Raw genomic sequence first — 13,597 nt, 5'->3', positions numbered from 1 at the left:
GGGCGGGGCCGAGCCGGCGCCCGGCGAGAAGGGCGGGGCCACCCGCCAGAGCCGAGTCCCGTTGCCCGGGCAACGGGGGAAGCGGGGAGGAGCCCGGCCATGGAGGCAGTGGCAGAGCCGGAGGAGCCGAGCCCGGGTGCCCCAGGGGAGCCGCCAGGGCCCGAGGTGCTCGACGGGCCCGGGGAGCCCGCGGAACCGAGGCCGGAGGAGCCGCCGGAACCGCGGCCAGAGGAGACCGCAGAACCGAGTCCGGAGGAGCCGCCGGAACCGCGGCCAGAGGAGTCCGCGGAACCGAGTCCGGAGGAGCCGCCGGAACCGCGGCCAGAGGAGTCCGCGGAACCGAGTCCGGAGGAGTCCGCGGAACCGCAGCCCTGCGAGCCAGAGAAACTGGGGCTGGAGGAGAAGGAGCCGTCGGGACCCTCGGAACCGCCAGAGCCAGAGGTCGCGGCGGGACCGCCGGGGCTGTCGGTGGCCGGGCCATCAGCCGGCGGTGTCGGGGAGGAGGAGTCGAGCAGCGAGGACGAGTCGGCGGGCGCAGCGCCTCCCGCCGCGCCGGCTGAGGAGCCCCTGGCTCCCCCGGCCCCGGCCGTCCCCGGCGGAGCCGAGCAGGGGGGCGGTCAGGAGGACTCCGCGGAGGAGAACGAGGAGGAGCGGCAGGAGCGGGACGAGCTGCTGGAGCAGTACGGGCAGCTGTCGGGCGAGCGGGACCGGCTGCGGCAGGCCAGCTCCCGCCTGCAGATGCGGCTGGCGCAGCTGCTGCGGCTGCGGCAGGGAGCGCGGCGGCCCCGGGCGGAGCGGGGCTCGGCGCAGCTCTACGGGCAGCTCCTGCGGCGGCTGCAGGAGCTGCGGCAGCAGCGGGAGCTGGTGGCCGCTGACTGCCGAGGCCGGCTGGAGATCCGGGAGCGGGCCGGCGACGAGCGGCAGTCCCGGGCCCAGGCCGAGTGGACCGTCTTCCAGGCGCGCAAGAAGGCGGTGACCGTGTCCAGCCTCTGCCGGCAGCTGGGCGGGGAGGCGGCGGCCAAGGCAGCGGTGCACATCCAGGACAGGGAGTGGGACAAGGAGCAGCGAGTGCGGGAGGTGAGGGCCCGACCCCGCTGGAGCTGTGGCTGCAGGCGTGTCTGTCCCTTCTCTGCCTTCTCTTGTCAAGAAGATTGCTGCAAGTCCAGCATTTTCCTCTTCTTAAAGACAGGGTAATTTCTTCCACTAAAAGCACCTTTTCAGTATTAAACAACAGAAGATGTGTGATGCTTTTCTCCCCTTGCAGTTTTATTATTGTCATGGCTTATTTGAAATGGAGGCACTTCTTCTCTGTCCAGGCAAATATTAAAGAAATAGAGTAATTAATCTTTTATTTCTACTCCTCTAGGCCCGTGTGGAAAACATCAAGCTGAAGCATGAAATCCAAAACCTTGAAACCACCTTGAAAGCTCAGGCAGAAGAGGCGGAGGGTCGGCCTTTTGTGGACTTAGAGCAAATGAAGAAAGAGAATCAGAAACACAGCAAAAGGGTTGATGACCTCAGTGATGAAATCCTGAAGCTCAAAAAGAAGGTAGCAAATGCAGTACATATTCTCAGCCAGTTCAGGGAAAAACTACAGTTTGTGGAAGCTGATAATGCAGGCAGAAAGGCTGAACTGATGGACATTGAGACCGACTTGGCACAGAAGAGAGACATTCTGACCAAAAGCAAACAGGCCAGAGACAGACTGCGGAAACTCAATTTGAAATTGCAGCAGCAATGTGGGTTGCTTGGAAATGAGATATTGCTTCGGGACTTTGAGGAGAAGGTGGATGCTGAAGAGCTGCTAAGTCAGCAATTAGAAACACTGAAACGTCACCATGCTGGGCTAATTGTTACTTGTAGGGGAATTCAGAACAAGATCAAGAAAGCCAATTACTCTGTTCTTGCTGAGGACAACTGAAGAACATATGGAAAAGAAATAAACCAAGGAGTTTTCTATCATTCCCATTTTTAACATGCTTCTCTTTGGTAAGCCCTGGGGAATATAATACACCACACTCCTGAAAAAGCCTTTTCTACATGATGTGTCGGTATTCAATGAAGAGATTACAGTAGTTACTTATTTTGGATGAAGCCATATACATATGCCTATCTTAAACAAACAAAAAGCTACAGCCAAAAGCCTACCCTGTTAGAAAACCATCTTAGCATTCAGTTCCTTAAGATCATGGCAATACTGTTTAAGCAGAGCACTCACCACACCCTAACTCCACCCTCTCTGCGAATTTCAGAATATATCAACTTCATCTATACAATAAAGACACCTGTCTCTGGGCACACCGTGAGGGGGATTTTCAGAGATGTGGCTGAGAAGTGGAGAGCAGCTCAGTGTCAATACCTGACATGACTCACAGCCACTGCTACAGAAGCACTGAACCACTCACCCATTTTGAAAATATACTTGGCTGCCAAGTTTGCCTTGGTGGTGCACAAGAAGAAAGGTTAATTACTTAAAGAACTATTTTCATAATATAAATATATACATAAATCTTATTACTCAAAACTATAGTTTTAAGCTTTTTGGTCTTTCAGCTTCTACAGTTTTAAAGGGCACTCTTCCTTGTCCTCTGTATTCATGGCGTGTGATGATGTAAAGACCAGTGTGAGCCCATCACTCTTTCGGCCCCCTCTGCACTGCTCTACTATAGTGTATCAGAATTCCAGAAAAAAAAAAGGTTGAAGAGAAAAGGGAGGGAATAGTTTGGGTTGGAGGGACCTTCAAAGGTCATCTAGTCCAACCCCCCTGCAATGAGTAGGGACATCTTCAAACAGATCAGGTTGCTCAGAGCCCCATCCAGCCTGGCCTTGAATGCTTCCAGAGATGGGGCATCTACCACCTCTCTGGGCAACCTGGGACAGTGTTTCACCACTCTTACCATAAAAAAAATTTCTTTCTTCTATCTAGTCTAAATCTATCCTATTTTAGTTTAAAATCATTACCCCTTGCTCACAGAGCTTTACTTACAGGAAGCAGATTCCCCTTTCAAAATGATACATTCTTTGAACTCCCATTCCCCATGGCAACCAGCAACTGTGTGACTGATCCATATCCTGCAGCTCTTGTTGTTGCTATTGTAGCATTATTTTTAAGGTCACAGAATTACAGAATGTTAGGGACTGGAAGGGACCTCAAAAGATCATCCAGTCCAATCCCCCTGCTGGAGCAGGAACACCCAGATGAGGTTACACAGGAAGGTGTCCAGGTGGGTTTGAATGTCTCCAGAGAAGGAGACTCCACAACCCCCCTGGGCAGCCTGTTCCAGTGTCTGTCACCCTCACTGTGAAGAAGTTTCTTCTCATATTTAAGTGGAACCTCCTGTGTTCCAGTTTGTACCCATTGCTCCTTGTCCTACTGTTGATTGTCACTGAGAAGAGCCTGGCTCTATCCCTGTGACACTCACCCTTTATATATTTGTAAACATTAATGAGGCCACCCCTCAGTCTCCTCTTCTCCAAGCTAAAGAGCCCCAGCTCCCTCAGCCTTTCCTCCTAAGGGAGATGCTCCACTCCCTTCATCATCTTTGTTGCCCTACGCTGGACCCTCTCCAGCAGTTCCCTGTCCTTCTGGAACTGAGGGGCCCAGAACTGGACACAATATTCCAGATGTGGTCTCACCAGGGCAGAGTAGAGGGGCAGGAGAACCTCTCTGACCTACTAACCACCCCCCTTCTAATCCACCCCAGGATGCCATTGGCTTCCTGGCCACAAGGGCACAGTGCTGGCTCATGGTCATCCTGCTGTCCACCAGGACCCCCAGGTCCCTTTCCCCTACGCTGCTCTCTAACAGGTCATTCCCCAACTTATACTGGAACCCGGGGTTGTTCCTGCCCAGATGCAAGACTTTACACTTTCCCTTGTTATATCTCATTAGATTTTTCCCCGCCCAACTCTCCAGCCTGTCCAGGTCTCACTGGATGGCAGCACAGCCTTCTGGTGTGTCAGCCACTCCTGCCAGCTTGGTGTCATCAGCAGACTTGCTGACAGTGCACTCTATTCCCTCAAAGGTATGGGATGGATGTTAAGAATATAGAAACATTTTAGGCCAGTAAAATTTTGGAGCTCACCATGCTCCATGTTCTCATCACTGAAGGAACCACAGCCTTCATAGGTGCCTTACAGACCACCACCAGCTGATGGACCCAGTAATTTAATCAGCCCTACTTCAGTTAATTGTTAACCTCTGTGTATCATACCACTACTTTGCCTAGAGAGACCAGCAACCTTTAGTCCCATTTTTGGTAGTCAGAGTTGGGTATTAAAAGCTCAGACTTTAAGTGTTCAAAGGCTGTGAATTTTGCAGGAAAGAAGCCACATCCCCATGGGAAAGCGCAGAAGTGGCATCTATAGTTTTCTACAACAGGCTGGAATTACACCCCGTGGGACCAGTATTTATCTGAGCTGCTGGTTCTAGTTCCAAACTAAGTTGCACATGCATTTAAATGAAGTATGCAAGTCACTGAATACACTTATATAGGGATAACAAGCAGATAAACTTACAAAAAGGCATCTCTAGGAATTTGCTGCATCTTTTAAATCATCTCTGAACTAGGTTTTCTGAATTGCCTGGATGTTTAAAAGACAAACATACTTGAAGTGGTTATTACACTACTGAAGGTTTAAATCTTGTTCTTGTGTGACAGGGAAATGAGAGAAGAGTAATTTATTTCTGCAGTCACACAGGAGCAATTTGGTTATATTCTCTAAGGTCCTTTCAGTTCTGCGGAACTATTGCATAAACACAGTGGAACAGCGCAGGCTCTTGTTCTGCCCACCGCTCGAGTACTCTGTATCTGCAGCAGCTCACACGCTCTACTCATAAAGAGACATTACATTACACAACTAACATTCAAAGACTTTTTGCAGTTCCAAGCATAACTGCCAAACACTTTCTTTAAAAAGAAGACACCAAAATCAGTACCTTTCATTGTAAGCCGTTACCAAACGCGAGCTCTTCTCCTGCTGCAAGAGTAGCTATTGCGCAAGCCGAGTAGCCTCCTGGTGCTCCACCAAACTGTTTTCAGTAAATAATTAAGGTTGATCAGCAATCGTCTCCCTAAGGGCAGTTACTTTTACCTGTTTTAACATCCTGCAAATTCCTGCCAGGAAAATTCTTACACTTCTCGCTGCTTTTGGCTTAAGGCAAATAAACCTTCCTTTAGCCTCTTCAACACCATCAAGCAACAAATACAGACAAAGGGAGGAGGAGGAGGGAAACCAAGTCTTAGATGCTTTTGATTGATGCGTGTTTGACATCTGAAAAGCAATTCTGATTTTACATTCTAATCCAGCAAATCAAAAAGTAAAATACTTTGGTGCAAGGAAGGGAGAGACATGTTTACCAGAGGAACTAGAACCGTGGCAGCCAAGTCTTTGACTACATTCCCCACATAGTCCTGTTGCACAGGTGCTGTCTTCTCTCTGCTTTTATTTATCTTTTATTTGGTGCTTTAACCTTTTGTCAGTTACGTAAGCAACTGGAAACTTCTCCACTTTACTCTCGGAAGTTATGCCTCTGTAACAATTAAAAAAATACTGCCTTAAGTTGAGCACAAAAATGCCTTGTGATTATGAAACTTGCAATAAACCAAGATTTCTTACATAAAAACATAGAAAGGATAAGGTATTCAAGCATTTCCAAGTTCTGTGCATCTCACAAAGATGTATTCACATCTGTTTTTAATAAGAAATTTATCAGATCTTAGACCTAGTTCAGAGAAAGGCGTATGAAATCTATTAAACCACGGATACCATTAAGTAGCGAATCTTCTAAATGTCACGTGTACTGTAACAAGTATTTTAACATGAGAACTTGGAAAGCAGCATGAAAAAATCTTCCACCTGCAATATTTAAATGTCCTGAAGTCCAGATTTCGGACAGACAAAAACTGCTACAGAAACCTGTGAAGAAAGAGACAGGCACTTGAGTTTTTAATTTCCGAAACACACTGATGATAGGTGATTAAGATAACTTTACATGACTTTATTTAACAAAACCATATATTTACAGTTGAAAAAAGTTCCAGTTTGATACACATATCTAAACAAAACAAACTTGATACCTACATAAAACCAATTTAAACATGATGTACTGGGGATGTATCAACAGTTCTCTGTATGTCATTCTAAGTTTTTTGGAAAATAAGCTGTTACAAGGTACCTTTTTTTTTTCCAGATGAAATTCTTTACTAAATGAAATAACGTTAATGACTGATTGCTGATTGAAGTTGCAAAACGGCTTTATTATAAAGTGCAGGTCGTACAGAATTCCAAACCTGGCTGAAGTTTCCTGGTTTCTCTGATCTGCTGTATGTCCACTGGTAGGTAGTTGCAGACTTAAGATGTATTGCAGCGTTTTTATTTTTCCTCAAACCCACGAAGAAAATAAAGTTCGTTTGATGGGGACACTTGCTCAATGAAAGAAAATCTCATGCATCTTGTTACAGATACTCTCAAGCACCTGAACAATAAAATTGTTGAAATTTTTATGCAATCCCTGAATTTTTTACAGAAATCTTCCTTAATGGCTAATTAAGAGATTTGGTATGCTGCAACAAACTTGAAAAGCTCAGTGGCAAGTAATTCTATGCCCTTACAACTCATCTCTCTTTTTATCAGAATTCAAGCGTTACCTTCAAATCAAGTTACAGAGAAGTTGGAACAATTGCATCTTTAGGCAGGTGATTTTTTTTTTCAAATGTATTTAGTTTGAAAACAAACTGTGCAAAGCTCCTTATTGCATTGCTTTTCTTCATTAAAGAACATACCTTATATACACAAAGAAATCATTTAGAAAATATATACATCTTCTAAGAACAGAAAGATCAAATCACAGAACAAAATAATTACATTTGCAAGTAACAAACAGTGCACAAGTGTTGCAGCAGGCCTTCTTCCCCCAGCTATGCCCATTTTCACTGTTACATTCAACATCTTATTGAGAAGAGAAAAAGGAGAAGAGGCTGTGGATGGCTGCAAAGATACCTAATAGCAAAAGAACGCATTTTAGCCAGACAAATGAGCCACACTTGCAGACTTGGTTTAAAAGGAAATACAAATCTAGGTGCAATGAAGACTTAAATCACAAATCCAGTTACAGTATCACCTGAACCTGTGTACTGAGGGAAAGCTGTCTAAGTGTTTAATAAATCATTTAAAAGCATAGTGCAAATGTTTCAGATTGTAGGCCTCTCATAATCTTCATGGAAAGGCATATTTGTTGTAGTAATAGAAAAAGTAATATTAAAAAACACTTACTGACGTTCCAGCTTTCTATTGCACCTCACAGCAATACAAGTACCGGTCATTGAAGGAACAAAGATTTACAAATTCTGGGAGAACTAACATTTGTTTCATATCAACATCTTGATGTCTGTTTTCAGTAAGTGATGACCTAGAAGTCTTATGGAGGAATTAAGACGGCCACCAAAAAAGCCCATCCACTATGCCAGGCAGACAAAGCGGACAGGAAAAGAGGCCAAGGAGGTATCAGACCTGCATGCTGCATTTGCATTACTCATCTTCCAAAGTGATCACGAGTCCTCAGCAGGGAATCTTGATCTCACTCTTTTAACAGTACAGTCAAACTGCCCCTCGCAGAAACAATGTTTGTACTGAAGGACAACATTTTGATTGAGTCCTACAGTCCTTTATATTGTATGTTGAGTTGATCAGTGTACAACTATTTTTCTCATTTTTTAAATTCAGACAATGCCAAATTAATCAGCATAAACCAGACTGAAGAGCATAGGGAAACAGCTGACCATACAGCTAAAGGATTTAGTAACGCCTCTTTACAGTTAACACAAATATTGCTTCAGTTAGTTTCCCTTTTCAATGATCCTCATTATTTATAAAATAGATTTTACACTATACATTATGCAACAAACATTCTTGTAAATCAGAGGCACTCGTGATTTACAGTTCAACATTGATCTGAGTGCAGAGGGGATCTAAGCTGTATAACAGAATTACACAGCCACAGTTTGCCCGCTCTGTAACTTGCTCCCACGTATTAGAGGCTGGATAAAACACTAGGAAACAACAGCTTTGGTAGTATTTATCTGGTGCATTTCCCAATAAACTCCTTTCACTTGTCACTACGTACAGATCAGCTCCATGTCATGCTTTCCTGCTGTGGCAGCAGCGGCTTCAGGAGATCCCACACAACCTTTTATTTTCAGCAGCAAGGCTGGCTCACCAAACTTCTCCCCTACACCCTTCCTCCTCAGTTTTGCCAGTGAGCAGAGCTGGGTGTAAAGTAACTATAAAAAAAATGCTTGTAACCATTTCTCAATTCATCTGCTCAGCCCACAGCTTTATCAGCATGACTGGAGAGACGGCACGGGAGTAAGTAGCTGGTAAGCAAAACAGCACTGCCCCAGAACAGGGAGGCATGGAAACATATATTTAACAGTATGTCACCCTGGCTTTTAACAAAGGAAAGAGAGTACAATTGAGAAATGATGCCAGCTCAATACTAGAAACCCCCCAGTGAGTTTGGAATCTAATCTGATTAATGGAACGTCTTCCACATGCATCCAGGTTGGAAACACAGATCTTCAAGGCATCTTGAAGAAGAACTGGTTTTGTACTGCTAGCGTGACCTCTGCATTTACTTTCTACTTAATTTTTGAAAGAATGGAATGTAATTCTATGTCTATATGATTTCTTTGGCAAATGGGACCCACAACCTATAAAACAAGAAGCATTTCTAAAGAAATGGTCCTTATATCATTTAACTACAAATTCCAGCACCAGGTATTTAAAACCCAGATCCAGGTTCTGTATGGGTATGGAAAGTAGATCCTGTCTAAGAACGAAACTGGGCAATAGCTCTCAAAGCAACTGACATTGCTGAATGTCTGTCCAGTCTTTTAAAAGATCAAAGAAAAACCTTAAAAAAACACCTTAATATTGTTTAGTTTCACTGCCCTCATCAGAAGTACAGAATGTGTAACACTGTCCACAGCAAATGCTCATTCCACTAAAAGTTTAAGGCTAAGCCTAGGTTTCACTTATAAGGGTTTTATCCCCCGATTTGCCCCCTCCTCTTTTTTCCTCTCTCCCCTTTAAGGCTACCCTGCTACCAAACAAACTCTGAAATAACACTTTGATTTGTAGGCTCATACATGTCAAACCGTACTCAATACTTCTGCCACTTTAGCTCTTTGTCTGCGAGTCACTGGAGGCAACCATAATTTAACGTTTAAGCGAAGGACTTCCTTTTTCCATTTCCCGGTTATCTTTCTGCAGAGCAGCCAGTATCTAGACATTTCAAGGAATGAGAAAGAAAAAAAGTATTAGATTTAAAAAGCTATTCAATAAGTCATTGTCTGAAGAGTTTTCAATTTAATTATCTCTGAGCAGCACTATTTTAACTGTTAAATATTAAATTTATTATAATTAATTTACAAAATCTCTCCACTGATGGAGACCATTCCCGTGAGTCCTTGTGGCATGGATATAAATGGATTTAACAAAGGTTTAAACTCACTCTCCCCCAACACACACTTATGAAGCCCGGAGATGAGATTCTTACCCAGATTACACAAGTCTAGTACTATTAAGTGACGATGCCTGAGGAGAAGGTATAATTCTCAAGATAAATGGTCTGTCTGAAAACACGGCAAGTGAGCAGCCTGAGCTGTGTGATATCATCTAAGAGTTCAGGCCAGAATTACCTTAGCACTGACTGGTGCTTGTCTAGAGCACATCACTGTCTCCAGATCTGCTTAGATCCTTTTCTGAAGCAAAAAGTCCGCATTTGCATCCACACTGAACATTTTTATTTCCTATTATCCAATGCACAATTTCGTTTCATTAGCCCTCATGTAGAGGGCACAATGATCGCCCATTTCTCATGCTGCTTAACACGCTCCCTGCCCTATAGTTTGCTGAAGAAGTCCAGCAGCATCTGCAAGCATCACGCTGGAATTGAACATACTGAGGGTCACTCCATCTCAAATAACTGCAGTTACAAGTAAGCCTGCTGGTTTCTCTCTGATTTCAAAACAACCTCTGTGCCATCTGAGTTAACAGCAGCTGGGGCTAAATCACTCACAGGGCAATCACACAACATTGACTATGCTTTAATTGCTTTAATGCAAAAGCATCTGTGGCTGTTGCAACGGAAGAGTCCACCATGGCTCTGAACAGAGCCACAGCTGGATGGCTGTTGGGCAGTTTCTAGAACTGCAGAGATTTCAGTAGGGTCCTGTTCACAGAGATTCAGGGTAAATCAGCAGCTACTCAATCACATGGGCTTATGAGAGTTTCAAGTGCCATAATAACAATGTCCTTGGTAGAAATAAAATTAACCACTTTAAAGATTCAGACAATTACACAAAAATATGGATGCAGAAAAGCATAGACATTAAGCCAACTAATAGAGCTCAGATTCTTTAGTTATTTGGAAAACTTTATGGAGCTAAGATTTGGAGTGCGCAGATGACAGAAACGCTAAGCCCACAGTCCGGTCTGTTCTACCATCTCTATTTCTCTGCTGTTGATGTCGAAGTGTAACGACAGCCACTCACATTTCAGACTAAGGCTGCATTGGCACAGTACCCTGGAGTTCTTTGAAGGTAATTCCAGATGGAAAATAGGGCTTGCAGGTTTCCTACTGATAACCAGAGTAATTCTTATCAGAAGTGCCATGTCTGTGATTTACTAGGACTCCTTTCAGTCTTTAGTTTCCTGATCACATTGTCAATGATGCAAAATGGAGTAAGATGGAAAATATACACCAGCCTGTCTGAGGAGGGAACCAGGACCATGGGATTCAGATTCATAAGGAGCCCGTAACATTTCAGACCAGGCCCTACCTATATAATCATGATGCCAGAATGTGACTCACAAGATACCAGGACCATAATTACCATGGTACAGCAAGATGAAAGGTTCAGTAAGCACGTGTCTTCCTGAGTACCAAATGCACCTACTGCTGAGATGTGCAGCTGAATGTGACCAAATACACTCCTACAAAGAAGTGGTACCTCAAGCTCTGCTCCTTGCTTATGCAGTATGATCACTGTAACCAAACAAGATGATGCCAGAGATGGGAACACAAAGCCCACTTTTCTAAGCTCAAGAACACTCTGCATTCTCTGGCAACCAGTGTCCCTTGTCAGTCAGTCCACATAGAGTTTCTCTTAACGGTAATGTCCATCACAATGGACATTTATTTTGCTACTTTGAAAAGGCATTTCCCTACAGAAAACACATGGATACTACAGCAAAGCATCTGACTCCTACAACTATAATTATCCAGCTAAGAAGCATCCCAGCTGCAGCCAGACTTCTCAAGCACACTGTGTGGGTGTGTTCTGCCCCAGCACTGCTACGAGTCCACCTGTGCAACCAAGTCACATGCTACCAAAAGCTTGTCTGCCCTGGAACAGCAAAGCTCAGGTTTCTGAGTCCAAACTCATCCTGATGAATTTTAAAAACCTCAAGAGAGGTAGGTAGTCACCACAGGTAGCATCTTAATAATAGAAAACATAATCCCATACACTCTTTGTCTTGTTCATGTTTCTAAGGTTGGTTCCAATAGTGGTACCTCAGTAAGTACCTGCTAAGTGCATATGTGAGCAAACTCATAGCCCCTACCCACTTTGGCTTGGAAAAGGACGGCAGGCTAGAGAGTGAAGAGGCTTTCTTGATGGAAACTTACTCAGCAATGGAACTATCTGGTGAAGAAAGCCACTTGGTGCAGAAGTCAAGACAGGCAAGAAGTCAGGCAACACCAACCTATGTTGTGCTGTGTCTTAAGACCTATCTGCACCATAGTTCAACAGCATTTTTTTCTTCATTTCACCACAAGTGAAAACAATCAGACCTTCCAGAGCAGTCTGAATGAAGCTGATGATACTAAGGAAGACGATTTGGGCTAGAGTACTTTGAAGGAGTCCTCCTGGTATGATAGTCAGCACTAAACCTCCACAGGTGTCACAGACTGAAAAATACTGGCTAAGCAAGACCACTACTTGGGGTACCTGGCAGAACAGGACCACTGTCTCCCCTTCTCTGCAAAGGAAGCAGCGGTGGACTGAGAATTGATTTGGTATGTGATCCTTGTCCACACAAGACATGTTCAAAGAAAGTGAGCCACCTGAATGAGGAACAAGACTAGGAGATTACTTGTAGAGACACTGCTGGCTGAAAAATGTTCTTGGGGACAGAAACAAAGCTGAATCGATACTAGCAACTTATGACCAAAACCAGAAGGTAAGTTCTTTAAAGCTGGGATTTAGTTCAATTTACAGTGATGAGACTACAATTTTTCAAGTAAAGGCTTCAGTGCAAAAATCCAAGGAGGAAATCAGAGTAGTCAATTCTCTACAGCCCAAAATCAAGCAGACTGGATCCTCAAGGATATTAAGATAATGACTGTATGACGATGTGTCCCGATGAATTGTCAGCATCTCCCAAAGACTGAATGTATGCTTTTAAATATCAATTTGTAATGCTGCTAGTAGCCTTTGTAATTAATACATTTTACAAGTCATATCATCAACTCCACCAAACGTTTCAATTTTGAATGTTGCCTGAGGTCTCCCTTTCCAGAAAAGCTCAAGGAACCCACTCATCTGAATGTATACTAAAACCACTGAGAGAGCTATATAGTCCTACCTACCCGTAAAATCAAACACTAGCTCTGTTAAAACTTTCTTCCAGATGTTGCCAAAACTCGTTTCCATTAGGACAGTAGTCACGTGTTATCAAAGATCAACATCCTCCTTACCTGAGCCCACTTTTTGTTTCTACTTTGCATCTGAATGGCCGCAATAGACGCGAAGAATTCTTCCGAAGGCAAGTCCTCTGGTAGCTTTGTTAAAAACTGAGCTATATGAATGAAGTCCATTTTGGTCAAAATATCTTCAAAAAGTTTTAATATTCCCAGAGCTGTACGGAATAAGAACTCTTCTCCATCACGGCAGAACACATCCCAGACACGACATGCCAAGTCTAGTGGCAAAGATTTGCTGTACAATGTGAATATCCTGAAAAACAGATTAAAATTTTCAGAGTTACAGCATAAGAAAAAACATTTTGGATACTCACAGAAGTACACAAACTGGTTTTTAGTTAAGTTTGAGGCTTCTTAAATATTTGCACCTGAATACTTTCTTATTTCGAAAGTACTTCTATTAGTTGTGGCAAAGCAATACATGAAACAACATCAAATTGTACAACAGTTACAGCATCTTGCTATCAATCTGGGTCTCCAAGTTCAATTTTCTCAGATCACACCAGGAGAATCAATATATATAGTTTAATGACAGACATGTACTGGCCACAAATATAATCAAAGGCATACTCAAACTTATCACTTCGAAGTTGAGGATTGATGCAGTTTTAGCTGTGAGAACACAAAAACATGCATCTTAAGACATAGCGCAAAGGGAATTTTGTGGATGAGATGAAGGAGATGTGTAAAATCAACTCTGTGTTCTAGGCTTGATTGACTGGCAAAGCAATAATAGCATGAGTTTTGGAGGAAAGACCAGTTTAAACTCTCATGAGTTGAGAAAAACACGTAAGATGTCCAGAGAGAACCCTGGGATAGCTGCAAGTA

General features: G+C 43.8%; 2 protein-coding genes across 5 annotated transcripts in view; one reads left to right on the top strand and one right to left on the bottom strand.

The window, feature by feature from the left end:
* Positions 1 to 99: 99 nt before the first annotated feature.
* Positions 100 to 2,281, top strand: CFAP184 (cilia and flagella associated protein 184; the record flags this gene model as incomplete). The annotated part of the gene is made up of 2 exons (XM_082052180.1): positions 100 to 1,077; positions 1,367 to 2,281. 2 exons carry the CDS (start codon positions 100 to 102, stop codon positions 1,919 to 1,921), a joined length of 1,533 nt encoding a protein of 510 aa, XP_081908306.1. The 3' UTR covers positions 1,922 to 2,281.
* Positions 2,282 to 5,284: 3,003 nt separating this feature from the next.
* Positions 5,285 to 13,597, bottom strand: part of TBC1D14 (TBC1 domain family member 14) — a 71,237-nt gene continuing 62,924 nt past the window's right edge. For 2 of the 4 annotated variants that reach the window (XM_082050302.1, XM_082050304.1), the window contains 2 exons: positions 12,764 to 13,022; positions 5,981 to 9,285 (listed from right to left, as the gene is read on the bottom strand). In XM_082050302.1, coding sequence (XP_081906428.1) covers positions 9,220 to 9,285; positions 12,764 to 13,022 — 325 coding nt within the window. In that variant the 3' untranslated portion in view covers positions 5,981 to 9,219. Of the gene's footprint in view, positions 5,920 to 5,980; positions 9,286 to 12,763; positions 13,023 to 13,597 lie in introns of those variants that run through there. The other 2 variants (XR_014183832.1, XM_082050303.1) reach the window with 2 other exon arrangements.

Source organism: Streptopelia decaocto (assembly GCF_964273445.1).
Source record: "Streptopelia decaocto genome assembly, chromosome: 4".
Classification (NCBI taxonomy): Eukaryota; Metazoa; Chordata; class Aves; order Columbiformes; family Columbidae; genus Streptopelia; species Streptopelia decaocto.
This window is presented reverse-complemented; position numbering and strand designations above follow the sequence as displayed.